This window comes from Colossoma macropomum, unplaced genomic scaffold, assembly GCF_904425465.1.
Source record: "Colossoma macropomum unplaced genomic scaffold, Colossoma_macropomum, whole genome shotgun sequence".
Classification (NCBI taxonomy): domain Eukaryota; kingdom Metazoa; phylum Chordata; class Actinopteri; order Characiformes; family Serrasalmidae; genus Colossoma; species Colossoma macropomum.
Window position 1 is genome coordinate 24,242,641 of NW_023494806.1, and position 16,997 is coordinate 24,259,637.

At 38.9% G+C, this 16,997-nt stretch overlaps 1 protein-coding gene across 1 annotated transcript; it reads left to right on the forward strand.

The window, feature by feature from the left end:
• The first annotated feature begins 401 nt into the window (after positions 1 to 401).
• On the forward strand, positions 402 to 15,066 carry LOC118826982. The gene is made up of 6 exons (XM_036598129.1): positions 402 to 497; positions 11,162 to 11,229; positions 11,757 to 12,056; positions 12,184 to 12,474; positions 14,366 to 14,434; positions 14,597 to 15,066. The coding sequence occupies exons 2-6, from the start codon at positions 11,169 to 11,171 to the stop codon at positions 14,779 to 14,781; spliced, it is 906 nt and encodes a 301-aa protein (XP_036454022.1). The 5' UTR covers positions 402 to 497; positions 11,162 to 11,168; the 3' UTR covers positions 14,782 to 15,066.
• Positions 15,067 to 16,997: the final 1,931 nt, after the last annotated feature.

Genomic DNA, 16,997 nt, shown 5'->3' on the forward strand with positions numbered 1-16,997 from the left:
GGATGTAAACAGCTCCAGTAAACAGACTCTCCCTCAGATCATGAGGCTGTAGCTTAGTTTTCCATACAGAACCTGTACAGAACGTGTTAGGGCAAAAAACAACTCTCAGACACTAAACACAGTGCAGACCCCTACCTGAAACCTGAATAGAAATGATTAATACCGCGTTCAGCACAGAGGTGTTTAATGAGCTTCTATAACTCGAGTTTAAAAGCTCTTAAAAATATAACAGCAGTGTTCAAATGTTTTATGCTAAAATGTTTTGTGATTGAATTATTTTACATTAAAAATGTTTAAGCATTTATAAACTGTGATTCTGCTCAAAGGCCCCATATCAACCCATTCATTTTGGACTCGCTCGGGAGCGCCCTCTAGCGTCTGAGAAAATTCTCCTCTCTACAAGCTCTCTGGCCCCTCCCCAAAACAAGCTAAACCCTACCAGCAGCGTTTCTGTGGCATCGGCAGCTTTAAAGGGTCTCTTGGAAATCAGCACAGCGGTGAGTGACGGGCTGTTATATTTACTCTCTGAATGTGAATGTAGACCCGGCTTTAGCTGCTCTCAGTGTTAGCTGCGCTTTAGCTGCTCTCAGCGTTAGCTGCGCTTTAGCCTACTGAACACAGCCAAGTTAGCTCGGTAGCTAGGCTAACCGTTAGCTTTCCGGCGACACTGTGATGATGGCATTTCAGCTGATTTTATTGTATTTAACAATTACAGTGCAACACAATAGTCTAATGGACATAGACACAAATGTATAGCAGCGGTACGTGAAGCATATATGAGCTTATAGAGTGTAACTGTTGCGGTACAGTGAGTGGACGGACTTTTATTTTGTAGCTGCTGTCTGTTGGTGTTGCTCTGTCGCTGCAGTGAATCACGCTGCTTGTTATTTTGACTCTCAGTAAAGAAGTAACGCTTTGTAACTAAACGCTTTGTAAATGTACTGAGGAGCTCCGGCTCTGTTTATTAGCCAGTTTGTTCAGTTCTGGAGAAGCTTCTGCGCGGGTCTGTGTGGAGCTGCAGCGGAGAACCTGCTCGCCGGCGTTTCTGTGGCTACAGCATCCAGATTTTAGGACCAAAACCGGGCATTTTAGCTGATTAATCTGACCACAGTAAAGCTGGTTTATATTCGATATTCGTCTCTTCAGTGATAATAACATTTGAACGGACTGTGGAAGCCAGTAAAGGCTTAACGTTAGCTACGTATTCACGACAGTACTACCTATACACTCCTTTTTCTGTTTGGGTGACATTTAACATCCCAGCAAACAGACAACATTGTGACAACGTTGTCTACTCTCTCACAGCGTTGTTAAAAGGTGGTGCTGGTTACGTTGTCTGAACAACGTTGTCACAACCTCACTGTTCAGTAACGTTGCTGTGCGGTATCATCACTACCTGTTGGTAGCTCAGCACAATTCCACTGAGTTTCATTCACAACATCATGGACTTTATGGGGATTGTAGGAGGTTGTGAGAACGTACTGACAACGTTGTCCCAATGTTGTCAAATAATGTTGTCACAACTTTCTAAGGAATTACATTTAAACGTTGTGAAAACGTTTTGGGCTCCAAAGCAGTGGGCTGTGACCGCGTCGCCACATCCTAACTGTGTTTGCTGGGATGCCCCTCTTTTTGTGTTAATACTGAAAATCTGAGACAAGATTTCCAATGGAAATAGAATGTATGCATTTCTAGACCTGCACCTGCATCTGTGCACACATTTTTCCTCCAAATGGCTTCAGTGCTTTTAAAAACGTGTTTTATTGTTTCCTTTAATGATAGATATTGTCAGAGAATAAACATCAACAGCTGCAGAACCACTGTGTCTGTACTCATCTGATCAATAGTGTTGGTTACTTTGATCTGTGGTGAGAATTGCACATGACTTTAATTCTGAAAAAGGACATTTCATTAACCGGTAGTTAAACATGTACTTGCAAATTATTCTAATAACTGATATGAAGTTGTTAGTTTTGTATGTAATGCAGGTAAAATCCCTTTGAAATTCAAAATGGGGAAAAAATATAAAGTAGTTACTGCATCATATCCAAAATCCAGAGGTTGTGCATCATTGCTACAACATACACTACCAGTTTTATGGGTGTATATAATGCAGCTGAAATACTACTGAACATCAAAATGTCTAAAGATGAATATAAAATAGTTTTTCCTTAAAACCTAAATGTTGTGTGTCATTGCTGACACCTCGCTGAACCATGCACAGTTGTTTTTGGTGGTGTATGTAATTCAGCTGAAAAGCTATTGATATTCAAATTACATAAGTAATATAAAGTAGTTTTTACATTACATCCAAAATCCAGAGGTTCTGCATCGTTGCGGAAAAATAGCTGCAACGTGCACAGTTGTTTTCAGTGTTGTATGTAATGAGGCGCGAATGTTATTGAAGTTAAAAATACATAAAGACTAATATAAAGTTGTTATTGCATTACATCTAAAATTTGTGCATGGTTGGTGAAACATAGCTGCACTACAGACGGATGTTTTTAGTGTTGCATCTCATTCAAAACACACATAATGCATTATATCCAAAACGTAAAGGTTATTCGTGGTTGCTGGCATCTAGTTGCACCACAGATGGATGTTTTTAGTGTTGTGTGTAATGCGGCTAAAATGCTGTTGAAACTCAAAATGGGGGGAAAAAAATCTTAAAACAAAGATAATACATTAATTCCAAAATCCAGAGGTTGTTTGTCATCTCTGACATCTACCTGCATTTTACACAGTTGGTCATTGTGCTGTATGTGATCTGCTTTAAATGATGTTGAAATTGAAATTGGAAAAAATGAATATAAAGCCGATATTGCATTATATACATAATCCATATGTTGTCATCCTTCCTGACACCTAGCTGCACTATTCGGTTTTATTTTAGGAGTGGATGTAATGCTATTGAACATTTAAAATGTAAAATAAGTGGTACGTATTGCAGAGGTGCTGTTATATCTCCAAGTAGTCCATTTGAAGATGCCCCCAACTTGACACATTGAGTGTTTGGTGGATTTCTAAAACTTCTGAGTTGCAATTAGATAATTACATTTAAATCAAATAGACGTTTTCTCTTCTCTACACTTTTACGCAGACATTCTAGACAGTTAAGCGTCTACTGAACCTTAAAGACTATGAATGTCTGAGTATTGAACCTCCGTTATCAAGCTAATCTTATATCAGTATACATGTAACATCACTTTTTACAGATGAAATATGACCACTGGTCTTAGAATAATCATTAACTACATGTTTAGTTACCGATTAATTACATGTCCTTTTTCAATATTAAAGTTGTGTGCAATTCTCTCCATAGATCAAAGTAAACAACACTATTGATCAGATGTGTATAGACACAGTGGTTCTGGAGCTGTTGACGTTTTTGTCTGACTATATCTATTGTTAAAGGCAACAATAAAATATGTTTGTAAATGCACTGAAATTATTTGGAGAAAAACAAATTGCATGCATTTTATTTCCATTGGAAATCTTGGCTCACTTTTTAGGTATTAACACAAAAAGAGACAAACCACAAAAGAAAAGGTGCATCACTCTGTGATAGTACTGCCAGGATTCACTCAGAGACTGAAAAGGTACGCAGAATCACTGTGGTTTAGTTTTTAGAATTGAACAATAAGAGCAAAGACTTTCTTTCTGTAGTATACATACTGAAAACAGGTGGTCTTTAATAGTGCTTGGGGGTACACTACATTAATTAAACCTAGATTTTAATGGCATCCATACCTGAGTTCTACCACACTAATACAGTAGCACAGACATCCATACCTGAGTTCTACACACTAATACAGTAACACAGACATCCATACCTGAGTTCTACACACTAATACAGTAACACAGACATCCATACCTGAGTTCTACAGCACTAATACAGTAACACAGACATCCATACCTGAGTTCTACACACTAATACAGTAACACAGACATCCATACCTGAGTTCTACACACTAATACAGTAACACAGACGTCCATACCTGAGTTCTACCACACTAATACAGTAGCACAGACATCCATACCTGAGTTCTACACACTAATACAGTAACACAGACATCCATACCTGAGTTCTACCACACTAATACAGTAACAGACATCCATACCTGAGTTCTACACACTAATACAGTAACACAGACATCCATACCTGAGTTCTACACACTAATACAGTAACAGACATCCATACCTGAGTTCTACACACTAATACAGTAACACAGACGTCCATACCTGAGTTCTACACACTAATACAGTCACAGACATCCATACCTGAGTTCTACCGCACTAATACAGTAACACAGACATCCATACCTGAGTTCTACCGCACTAATACAGTCACAGACACCCATACCTGAGTTCTACACACTAATACAGTAACACAGACATCCATACCTGAGTTCTACCGCACTAATACAGTAACACAGACGTCCATACCTGAGTTCTACACACTAATACAGTAACACAGACGTCCATACCTGAGTTCTACACACTAATACAGTAACAGACATCCATACCTGAGTTCTACACACTAATACAGTAACACAGACGTCCATACCTGAGTTCTACCACACTTGTATAGCTTTTTCCACACTTCTGCAGAGCTTCTTGAGGTCTACAAGCAGGTTGAACAGATGAACACCAGTGGTCTTTTCTGCAGACCTAGTGATGCACTGCAGTTTGTGGATGCCGTGTTTAGTGGCAGAGCTGTACCAGACAGTGATGGAGGAGCTGATGACTCTGTAATGGCTGTGTGGAACTAATTGTTCACAACAAATTGTGACCGCTTCAGAGGACCAACTCATTTTGGATGAGGCCAATGACTATAGTGACTTTGTAACAGAGGCGTCTGTGGATGTGTACAATCATTAGTGTACAGTGAAAACAGCTGTGGGGAGAGCTTTAGGTGGACAGTATCTTACTATTATCATGATAAATTTTGAGTGTGTAGTGGATTTCATAAGTACTTAACACTGAACTGCCTGTTTCATTAAAAGAGAACATGATTGGTCCTGTTTAATTGGGTGCAGTGAAGTGCAGTGTGTCAAATATTGAAAAAAATCATTGTACTTGTAGTTCTTGGCAGTATTTTGTTTTTAAATGTAACTTCACTAGAGTATTTATGTCTGTTTGATTGTGTCAAACTCTGAGAAAAGCGAATGTTTGTGATGCATATTGGGTACCGTGAAAATGTTTAAATTGCTGCCATGTTGCCCAGTCCTAGGGTGAGCATGCATCCTTTTAGAGCGTCAGTCAGGGTTGTTTGAGTGCCTGATAAGTTACCATACACAAACCACATGTAATAACAGACACTCGTAATGTTATATTAATAAGAACTAACTAAGAAAAACATTCTGCCTTAGAACAACAACTGTACTTTCATAATTATGAGTGCAGCACGACTAAGGTGTCATCAGGGGCCGTTAACATTGTTTGACTGATTTTCAATACTTTGACCAAAGTATGAAGACATGCCATCCACGCCTGTAGCAGAGAGTTGAACCAGAGGGGCCACTGCAGAGGCGGAACTGACCACGATAAAAATGATATTTTTTACAGTTTGGAAAGCTGTGTTCACATTTTAAGCAAGGCTGGAATATTTTATTATTACAGAGCAGAGCATTTCAGCTGTTAATGAAAAAAGGGTCTAGGATGGAGTTACTCTCTAAGAAATGTAGTGACTGAAGCAGACATGGGAGCAAACAGAGTGATAGTGTGGGACTTCAGGTTTAATCTTTCTGAAGTGAAATAACAATAATGGTGTAGTTCTGTAAAAGGTATGGCTGTAGTGTGATCTTTAGTTTGGCCTCCAAACTGTAATTAATATCATAAGACAGAATGGAATTTCAGATGTTTTTGGACAGGCTATGATATCAGCTTCATTTTATGCAGCACTGAACACATTTAAGCATCACAGCTACATTCTTATAGCAAACTAATCTATGCTGGGTATTAGAGATGAAACGATATTGAAATTTCATATCACGATTATCATGACCAAAATCATCACGATCATCGGTATTATCGCGATATTGTTCAAAAGCGTTGAAAAGTAAATAAATAAATAAATACTGATACACAAACTGAAACTTGTTTTACCAATTTGTATATTAACACAAGTAGAATTGGCAGCAATATGCACTTTTTGTTTGCATAAACATTAAAAAATATAGTCAGTACATTTGTAGTATTACTTTTGTATTACTTACAATATTTGTAATACTCTGTAAACAAAAGAATAGCAAATGTATTATTATTATCGTTATTATTATTATTATTATTATTATTATTATTATCATTATTACTATTATTATTATTATTATTAAGTACAATAACTATGGATTTCCCTGCATAGAGTATTAAATCTGGACCAACTCTGAGGTGGGTCTTAATGGAAAATGACTATGTATGTAATGCTTTTTAACATTTAAAACATAAAATGAGTGGTAGGTATTGCATTACTTCCAAAAACACCTAAGAACTGCAGAGGTGCTGTTATATCTCCAAGTAGTCTATTTGAAGATGCCCCCAACTTGACACATTGAGTGTTTGGTGAATTTCTAAAAATTCTGAGTTGCAATTAGATAATTACATTTAAACGTTAACGATAATCCCAAATAAGACGTTTTCTCTACACTTTTACACAGACATTCTAGACAGTTAAGCATCTACTGAACCTTAAAGACTATGAATGTCTGAATATTGAACCTCCGTTATCAAGCTAACCTTATATCAGTATACATGTAACATCACTTTTTACAGATAAAATATGACCACTGGTCTTAGAATAATCATTAACTACATGTTCAGCTACCAATTAATTAAATGTCCTTTTTCAATATTAAAGTCATGTGCAATTCTCTCCATAGATCAAAGTAAACAACACTATTGATCAGATGTGTATAGACACAGTGGTTCTGGAGCTGTTGACGTTTTTGTCTGACTATATCTATTGTTAAAGGCAACAATAAAACATGTTTGTAAATGCACTGAAATTATTTGGAGGAAAACAAATTGCACAAATTTAATTTCCATTGGAAATCTTGGCTCAGTTTTTAGGTATTAACACAAAAAGAGACAAACCACAAAAGAAAAGGTGCATCACTCTGTGATAGTACTGCCAGGATTCACTCAGAGACTGAAAAGGTACGCAGAATCACTGTGGTTTAGTTTTTAGAATTGAACAATAAGAGCAAAGACTTTCTTTCTGTAGTATACATACTGAAAACAGGTGGTCTTTAATAGTGCTTGGGGGTACACTACATTAATTAAACCTAGATTTTAATGGCATCCATACCTGAGTTCTACCACACTAATACAGTAACACAGACATCCATACCTGAGTTCTACCACACTAATACAGTAACACAGACATCCATACCTGAGTTCTACACACTAATACAGTAACACAGACGTCCATACCTGAGTTCTACACACTAATACAGTAACAGACGTCCATACCTGAGTTCTACACACTAATACAGTAACACAGACGTCCATACCTGAGTTCTACACACTAATACAGTAACACAGACATCCATACCTGAGTTCTACACACTAATACAGTAACAGACATCCATACCTGAGTTCTACACACTAATACAGTAACAGACATCCATACCTGAGTTCTACCGCACTAATACAGTAACACAGACATCCATACCTGAGTTCTACACACTAATACAGTAACACAGACGTCCATACCTAGTTCTACCACACTTGTATAGCTTTTTCCACACTTCTGCAGAGCTTCTTGAGGTCTACAAGCAGGTTGAACAGATGAACACCAGTGGTCTTTTCTGCAGACCTAGTGATGCACTGCAGTTGTGGATGCCGTGTTTGGTGGCAGAGCTGTACCAGACAGTGATGGAGGAGCTGATGACTCTGTAATGGCTGTGTGGAACTAATTGTTCACAACAAATTGTTGTGACCGCTTCAGAGGACCAGCTTATTTTGGATGAGGCCAATGACTATAGTGACTTTGTAACAGAGGCGTCTGTGGATGTGTACAATCATTAGTGTACAGTGAAAACAGCTGTGGGGAGAGCTTTAGGTGGACAGTATCTTACTATTATCATGATAAATTTTGAGTGTGTAGTGGATTTCATAAGTACTTAACACTGAACTGCCTGTTTCATTAAAAGAGAACATGATTGGTCCTGTTTAATCGGGTGCAGTGAAGTGCAGTGTGTCAGATATTGAAAAAAATCATTGTACCTGTAGTTCTTGGCAGTATTTTGTTTTTAAATGTAACTTCACTGTGTTTATGTCTGTTTAATTGTGTCAAACCCTGAGAAAAGCGAATGTTTGTGATGCATATTGGGTACCGTGAAAATGTTTAAATTGCTGCCATGTTGCCCAGTCCTAGGGTGAGCATGCATCCTTTTAGAGCGTCAGTCAGGGTTGTTTGAGTGCCTGATAAGTTACCATACACAAACCACATGTAATAACAGACACTCGTAATGTTATATTAATAAGAACTAACTAAGAAAAACATTCTGCCTTAGAACAACAACTGTACTTTCATAATTATGAGTGCAGCACGACTAAGGTGTCATCAGGGGCCGTTAACATTGTTTGACTGATTTTCAATACTTTGACCGAAGTATGAAGACATGCCATCCACGCCTGTAGCAGAGAGTTGAACCAGAGGGGCCACTGCAGAGGCGGAACTGACCACGATAAAAATGATATTTTTTACAGTTTGGAAAGCTGTGTTCACATTTTAAGCAAGGCTGGTATATTTTATTATTACAGAGCAGAGCATTTCAGCTGTTAATGAAAAAAGGGTCTTAGGATGGAGTTACTCTCTAAGAAATGTAGTGACTGAAGCAGACATGGGAGCAAACAGAGTGATAGTGTGGGACTTCAGGTTTAATCTTTCTGAAGTGAAATAACACAATAATGGTGTAGTTCTGTAAAAGGTATGGCTGTTGTGTGATCTTTAGTTTGGCCTCCAAACTGTAATTAATATCATAAGACAGAATGGAATTTCAGATGTTTTTGGACAGGCTATGATATCTGCTTCATTTTATGCAGCACTGAACACATTTAAGCATCACAGCTACATTCTTATAGCAAACTAATCTATGCTGGGTATTAGAGATGAAACGATATTGAAATTTCATATCACGATTATCATGACCAAAATTATCACGATTGTCGGTATTATCGCGATATTGTTCAAAAGCGTTGAAAAGTCAATAAATAATAAATACTGATACACAAACTGAAACTTGTTTTACCAATTTGTATGTTAACACAAGTAGAATTGGCAGCAATATGCACTTTTTGTTTGCATAAACATTAAAAAATATAGTCAATACATTTGTAGTATTACTTTTGTATTACTTACAATATTTGTAATACTCTGTAAACAAAAGAATAGCAAATGTATTATTATTATTATTATCGTTATTATTATTATTATTATTATTATTATTATTATTATCATTATTACTGTTATTACTATTATTATTATTATTATTATTAAGTACAATAACTATGGATTTTCCTGCGTAGAGTATTAAATCTGGACCAACTCTGAGGTGGGTCTTAATGGAAAATGACTACTTCTAAGAAGTGCTGAACTCGGGGGGATTTCTGTCCGAACTGCAGCTGCAGCATTATTGTGCCGTTGTGGCGCTGAACCCCTAATCAACACAGCGCACCAGGAAAAACAGCCAAAATCACAGAGGAACTGCGTGACGCGCTGTGAGCTGCAGACAGTGTAGAACTCACACACCTGTCTTCACCTGTGGAGCTGCTTCTCTAAAAGCATTTAAAACTAAAACATAACTTAAAATTAACGCACATCTGAGCTGCGGCAGAAACACTCCTACAGTTTAATCTCTGAAACTCTGCTTCTCCTAAAAGCAGCACAGCGTTTACTCGCGCGAGGTCCCGTCTCAAAGCACACTATCTTCCCTATCTAGTGCACTTCGTGGATCATGAAATAGCAAATCCTTCACCCAAAGAGTGCAGGAAACGTTCGACTAAGTCATTTATAATCAACATTAACAACAGGTTACAAAGTCCCTATTTAAAGCTCAGCTGCTGGTTAATGATGATCGTGTTTGTTTGAACTGTAGCGCCCTCTGTAGGGGACACTGAGTGATTTGAGACGGTGTTGTTCTCCTCTCAGATAGTAAACACTGCAAGCGGGACGAGAAAGGGGAGCTGTGCAGATTGAACCTCTGCAGCGTCTCGTTAACTCAGAGCTTATTTTGGAGACTCTGCTCCACAGAAATGTGTTAAAAGCTTTAGTTTCGATTCACAGCTGATTCACCGATTTTATTTATTTATTTATTTTTTTTGACGCTAAAAGCTTCATTTTATATTATTACCGAACCATAAGCATAATTTAAACCACACAGACCAGGACATTTCTTCTATTTCGAAGTCCACAGACTTCTCCGTTAAAGTTAACCTTGCGTTCTCTATAAAGTAGCGGGTGGTGGTCGCGAAGATGACTCGTAGGGTTTGATGTGTTGCCCCCTTTTGCCGCTATTTTCTTTCGGCCTGTTCTGCAGACAGGGTGGTCATCTGCAGACAGGGTGGTCATCTGCAGACAGGGTGGTCATCTTCAATTAACTTTCCTTCTGCATCCTTATAAAACCCAAAACATGACCGAACGTCAGACTTGGTCTTCTTAGAAGGCTGAAATATCTCTGAATCTCTGTCACTACATTCGCCATGTTCTCTCTTCTCTCCCTCTCACCCCCCCCTTCCCCTCTACACACACACACACACAGACAGACACACACACAGAGCTGCGTCTGAGAGATGATTCTGCCTTTGTTTGACTCTGTACAGTGAGTTTTTCACACCGCGGTAATCAACCACGGTTTTAACGATACTTTAAAGTTCAAACGGTACTACTAAACGTCATTAATTTTACCGCGGTTTACCGTGAAACCGGTAACCGTTTCATCTCCACTGGGTACAATAGATGTGATAAAGGAGGCTCACTGACTGAAAGGTCTGCAGGTACAGAAACACTGTGTCTGTTATTAACAGATAAAAGATAATGTTTAAGGCACTGATAGTGGGTGGCTTGTTATTTTGTCTTAAAATTTAATGTTTCTTTCATTTCATCTCATCTCTCCTTTTCCCTTTGTGTTTTGTTTCGTTTTTTTGTCTGTCTCTGTAGGTCAGTCATGCAGTCCTGCAGTTCTGCTCTCCGTGTCCTGATCTCACTGATCACTACATTCATTACTGGTAACTGCACTGACTGGTTACTGCACTGACACTCCTTTATCATCTTTACACACTTTACTGTATTTTACCTTCACAGTGGGTTGTGAACCAGGGGTCGTATTACAGAAACGTCTGAACTCTGAAATATGATCTGTTCAGTCTCCATGGCGACTTCAGTACAGACTGAATTTAGTTCAGTATCTATTCCAGAATAACAGCTCCTAACTTCATAATCTCATCATGAACTCCAGATAAGAAAACAGCATCACACAAACATCCTAACTAGACTAAACCTCCTAAATCCTGTCCTAACTTTAGGATGAACCCCAACAGGGTCCTCACTTCTGTTTAAGGTCCGTTTCTATGGTTTTTAGGCAGCTGAGTCAGCAGCATAGTTCACTACCAGCATAATGAGCTCCATTTATTTCTACTGTAAAACCGTGCCTTTCTCTAACTCTGCGTTTGAAAAATACTCTTTAAATTATAGAATTGATGAATTTAAATGAAGCTGAACATATTTTAATCTCTTATCATAATTTCTCTTGCAGTGTCTGAATCAGCAGATCCCTCTGTGAAAGTGAAGTTTAATGAGACGGCCTCTCTGTCCTGCTCTGAGAGATGTTCTGGTTTGGTCAGATGGACTGTGTTCACTAAATCCACTGATGTTCTGGCTGAGTGTGATCAGACTTCATGTAGATCAGTGAAGGAGGGATATCAGATGATCCATGATCAGTACCTGAAGGGAGATTTTTCCCTCATCATCACTGAAGCTGATCTCACTAAGAGAGGGAGGTACACGTGTGACTGTGATGATAAAGATCTCTGTGATGTGAAGCTTCAGATTGAACGTAAGTGTTTTTGTTTTTTTTTTTTCCTTCCCCCCAGACTTACAAGTTCTATCAGAACTCAGTGGAAATGCTCTGTATCAGGTTTGCCTTCAGTTGTTAAGATTTCTTTTTGTTTTTTTCTCCTCAGCCTTGAACACCATGGTTCAGAAAAAATCTGGTGAATTTCTTGTCCTGGATTTGGACATTACAGAGGAAGTGGAGATGATTCATAACAGCACAGATGCAGCTGGACCATCCAGTGGTCAGATCTGTACAGTGAATGGACGATCACTACAGTGTAAACCTGAATACACACAGAGAGCATCACTCACATCTGCTTTTGTGCTGAGAGGAGTGACTCCATCTGATAGTGGAGTTTATACTGTAATGGACAAGAAGAATGAAGAGGTCATTCATATCTACACAGTGACAATCGAAGGTATGATTTAGTGTGATTTTTACAGCTTGATCACTGTTTTACTGAGAGGGTTCTACTGGTGCTGGTATAAGAGAGGCAGCAGTAGTTATTAGTTAGGTGGAACTAAATTTAGGAAAGTAATGTTTGTTTTTGTCAGTAATTTACATTTCCAATCAGAAATCACTGTTCAGGAAAACGCTGGTCAGTGTTTCCTCTACAGTTTGTTCAGGCTGGGTGGTTGAACCTTTGAAGCTGTCAGTGAAATACATGTGCTTTACAGCTCATACTGGGCCTAAGAACAGTTCACATGTGTTTCTATAGATGTATAAAATTAGTGTTAATCGTTCTTTAAACGAGCACTAAACACTATTTGGATGGTTAAGTCTATCAGAAAGCCCAGATAGATCTGCTCTTGATTAGTAAGGCTTGGAGATTGCTTTAGGAAGCTGTTTGTAATGTCTGCAAGAATCCAGAAGGGGGAGCTCTTGATGGTTTTAATTGTAGATCAAACAATAAAATGAAGCACCACAATTAGGTTTCTCATCTTTAATTATTGTCTCTTCAGGGGTGCAACATCATATGATACAACTGGAAATTGTGGTGTTATGTGGTTGCTGTGGTATCTGTGGCAGTTGCTAGGGTATTTCTAGGATGTTGCTGGGTGGTTGCTGTGGTATGCCAGGTGGTTGCTACAGTGTTGCTTAATAGTTGCTGTGGTACCCAGGTGGTTGCTAGGGGTTGTTATGGTTTACAAATGATTGCCATTATGGTGCGAAGTGGTTGCTGTGATAACCTAGGTGGTTGCGAGGGTGTTGTTAGGTGGTTGCTGTGGTGTTCCAGGGTGTTGCAAGTTGGTTGCAGTAAAGGTATCTAAGATGATTGCTATGGTATAGCTAACTGGTTGCTCTGTCTGGTATCTTTGGTGATGTCCATGGTGTTGCTAGGTGGTTGCTGTGGCATCTTAGGTGGTTGCTGTGATGTCCCAGGTGGTTTTGGGGAACTGAACTGAGCAGTTGCTATGGTATCCCACATGGAGGCTAGGATGTTGCTAGTGTATTTGTATCATGGTGACATAAGAGGGGTGCGCAACCTTTTTCACATTGTTCCTCAATTCATTCAGATGGAAAAAAAATAATTTAATAATAAATGTAGGAAAACTGTTCGATCAAAAAGCACATCATTCCCCATCAGACCAGTCATTCTCAAAACTGCAGGATGGATTAGAAAATCTTGCAGGAAAGTGAGAGGAAGAAAAGGATGAATATACAGTCGGATAACCAGAGATTTTGTTTCTGTAGGGATAAATAAATCCTGTGATTAAAGCCGACTGTGACTTGATGATAGAAGACTACTTCTCTGGTACAGACCAGCTCCCCTGTGCAGCTCACTGCTCTATCACACACTGATCTTATAGCAGTGATTGGATCTGAATTTGGTGCAGTTACATTTGAAAATTGACTGAGAACTTTTTCCTCAACAGAAATGAGAGAATAACATAATGTCTGTATATATACCTCATGTCTGTTCATCATCCAAGCTGGATGGGTTGTTAGTTTGACCAGACAGTTTAATTGCTGGGGAGAAAATGCTGTTTTTATGGGTTTTTTTTTATTTTTTTTTTATTGTGTTTTATTTATGTGTGAAGCCCAGATCTTGTAGAATATCAGATCCTCTGGGTAGTTCAGCTTCTCTAGTGCTTCATACTCATTAAACCATTGAGAAGATATCAATCATTACAACAGCATCACACTGCAAGACAAGATGTTGTTCATTATTGCTTCATTAAGGAGATGCTAAACTATCCAGAGGATGATTAATCAGATCCTAAATCAGTGGTTTCTGCTGGAACTGCTGAACTGTGTTTATCTCCAGTTTGAGGTCTTGCATTGTAATGTTGTGATGTTTTTATCAGATGGTGGTGATGGTTCTGAAGCACTGAGACAGATTGATAAGCCTCGATTCCGCCGCAGTGCTACATCTGGTACGCATTTCTTTTTACTAATTCATAACTCGTTCATTCATAGAGATCCTCCTGAACTGAGATTGGATTATTGGATTATTACAGAGTGTGAACTGTGTTTGTATCAGGAATCTGACAGTGTGCATAAAGTGATCTGACATGTTCTGTGTTTTTGTTTTGTAGATGACCAGCCCTGCAGAGACCAGAGAGCCGCTGTGCCAGTGTGGCTGTTTGTCCTCTCCCTCACTGTGTGTGGGGTATTATTGTTGGTGATTGTGTGGATGTGGAAAAAAAATCAGCAGCTCCAGAAGAGATGTGAAGGCAATGGAATCAGTAACCATAATAGAGAAGAGACGATGAGGCTGTGAGCCCCACTAATAAGCAGTGACAGAGGAGAGATCATTCCCGGTCTCTGTCTCTGTTTTTTGCTTGCTCCCTTTTAGGGGTGGGCGATATGGCAAAAATATCGTTTCACAATTTTTTTTTTTTTTTGCAGGATCACGATTCTATTTCATGTTGGTTTTAATACCATTTTGCAAGTTACTAAACAGTACAACCAAACTAATCTCCCCATTTAAAAATATAGTATTAAAAGAAAAAAAGAATAACAGACCATTTTGGCCTAACGTGTGTACGCAATTTTTGCACGTCAAAAAATTAACATTGGTTTTAAAAGGTAAACACCACCACCACTCAGGTAAAGTTCTCCCTGCATAATAGCCAGAATCACTTGTTGTTGCATCACGTTTTGATCTTTGCTTTCTATCTTGGCACGACATTCAGTGTACGTCCGTGGAATGGCGGTGTTGGAAAAGTATTTGCGGCTGGGTAACTCATACCGCGGATCAGCTACTTTGAGGGGTCTTTGTAGCCCCTCGTTTTCCACTGTTTTGATAGAAACCATCCTTTGCCAGATAACATGTTACTGTTTCTGTTACCTCTTTCCATCGTTTACTTGTCTTCTCATACGGAGCGCGTCTCTCACATGCTTGTGTTAGCGTTGTTTGTTTTGGTCTTGCTGTATCGTCAGCGTTAGCCTCTGCTGGCCGCAGTGTACTGGACCTCCTCAGTGCTTGACTTTGTGCTTGACTGTTTGGGATGTTGTCGCTTTAAATGGTTGAAAAGGTTTGTCGTGTTGGCGTCCGACGTGAGAACCTTCTCCGTGCAAACTTTGCAAATCTCCATGGTTTGTGTCCCGTCTGTTTGGGAAAATCCAAACCACTTCCATATTACTGATGTTCACTTTTTTTTTAGGGACTAACTCCTCACCGGTGTTTTCATTCATGGCTGAGAAAGGGGAGGGAAAAGCGAGGCATGATGGTACGCTATGATTGGTTTATCTGCGTGTCTCTGGGGTGGGCATGAAAGGGACTAGCGAGTAGTGCTCTGACTGAGGGAAAATAAAAACCCACATCGCTTGTATGTGCATAGAGCTGCAGCGGATATAATGTGCACTGTAACACGATCCAACGATCTCCCTGTGATGGCGTATCGTGGACACATTATAATCCTTCACAATCTGATATTGTCATATCGCACACCCCTACTCCCTTTTTCTTCTTTGTTTTGTTTCTTTTTTTTTGTTTTTTAAGCATCTATGGCTACATAGCCAGTTCTGTCTGAACGATGTGAAAGGCAGGGTAGTAGCAGCTCTGTTTGGCCTCTCCTTTTTGTTTAACCCAAAACTGAATGCATGGTATAAAGTCTCTGACGCTGTTGTTGCTCCTGTTGAGTTAAAAGACAAAACAGAATCGCAGTTACAGCAGGATGATGCATATCAGGCTGATACATGTTGGCTGGCTACATAAACGATCAACTAACAGAAAAAGATGAGTTAGTTCAGTTTCAGTTCAGATCAGTTTAATCAAGTCTACTTAAGATGAGGATTTATTAAAATCTTATTTGAACCATCAGATTATTAATCCTTATCAGATTTATTAGTTCATAATTGGTGAAAGTTGAGATGATGTATGTTTTTACTTTGTAATGCAGACTGAACTGAACTGTCCAGAGGATGATTAATCGACTGAACTGCTAAATTATCTCACACTGTGATACAGTTGTGGTGTTTCTATCAGGTGATGATTCTGAAGGACAGTCAGATTGATAAATCCTCTCAATTCCACCGTCTGAAATGTCTTAAGCTACATATATAAACTCACCACCTCCCGGTGAAATTCACCTTTCACATGAATAGTTTAGATTTATAGGTCGTCTGCAGTTCAGCGCCAATCTTTACAGTATTTATTTATGTAGAACGGATGATTTCTGGCCCATTTCTGATCAGTTTGTTCCATTAATCAGTTACAGTTTTCTGCCCTTCCAGTCACTGAGCTCCACAATCCAGTCCAGGTCTTCTAATGTCTCCTTTTTGTAGTGGAAGGGATCCTAAACAGCCTCCCGACACGACTAACCGCTTCAGCTCACCTTGCTTTGCTGTGTTCTGTGTTTGTTTGCTCTATTATTCTTATTCATATTCTGACTGACTTACTGGCTTATTGAGAACATTGTTCTGTGTTATGACCAGAGATTTAGCCCAGCCCTCTTAACCTGGTTGCTTCTTGGCCCAGTCCCATTTCTTCTT

Coding starts and splice junctions, on each gene's coding strand:
- LOC118826982 (XM_036598129.1), top strand. CDS start 11,169: ATGCAGTCCTGCAGTTCTGCTCTCCGTGTCCTGATCTCACTGATCACT. Junction 12,475..14,365: donor CTACACAGTGACAATCGAAG/GTATGATTTAGT, acceptor TGTTTTTATCAG/ATGGTGGTGATGGTTCTGAA. Junction 14,435..14,596: donor CCGCCGCAGTGCTACATCTG/GTACGCATTTCT, acceptor TTTGTTTTGTAG/ATGACCAGCCCTGCAGAGAC.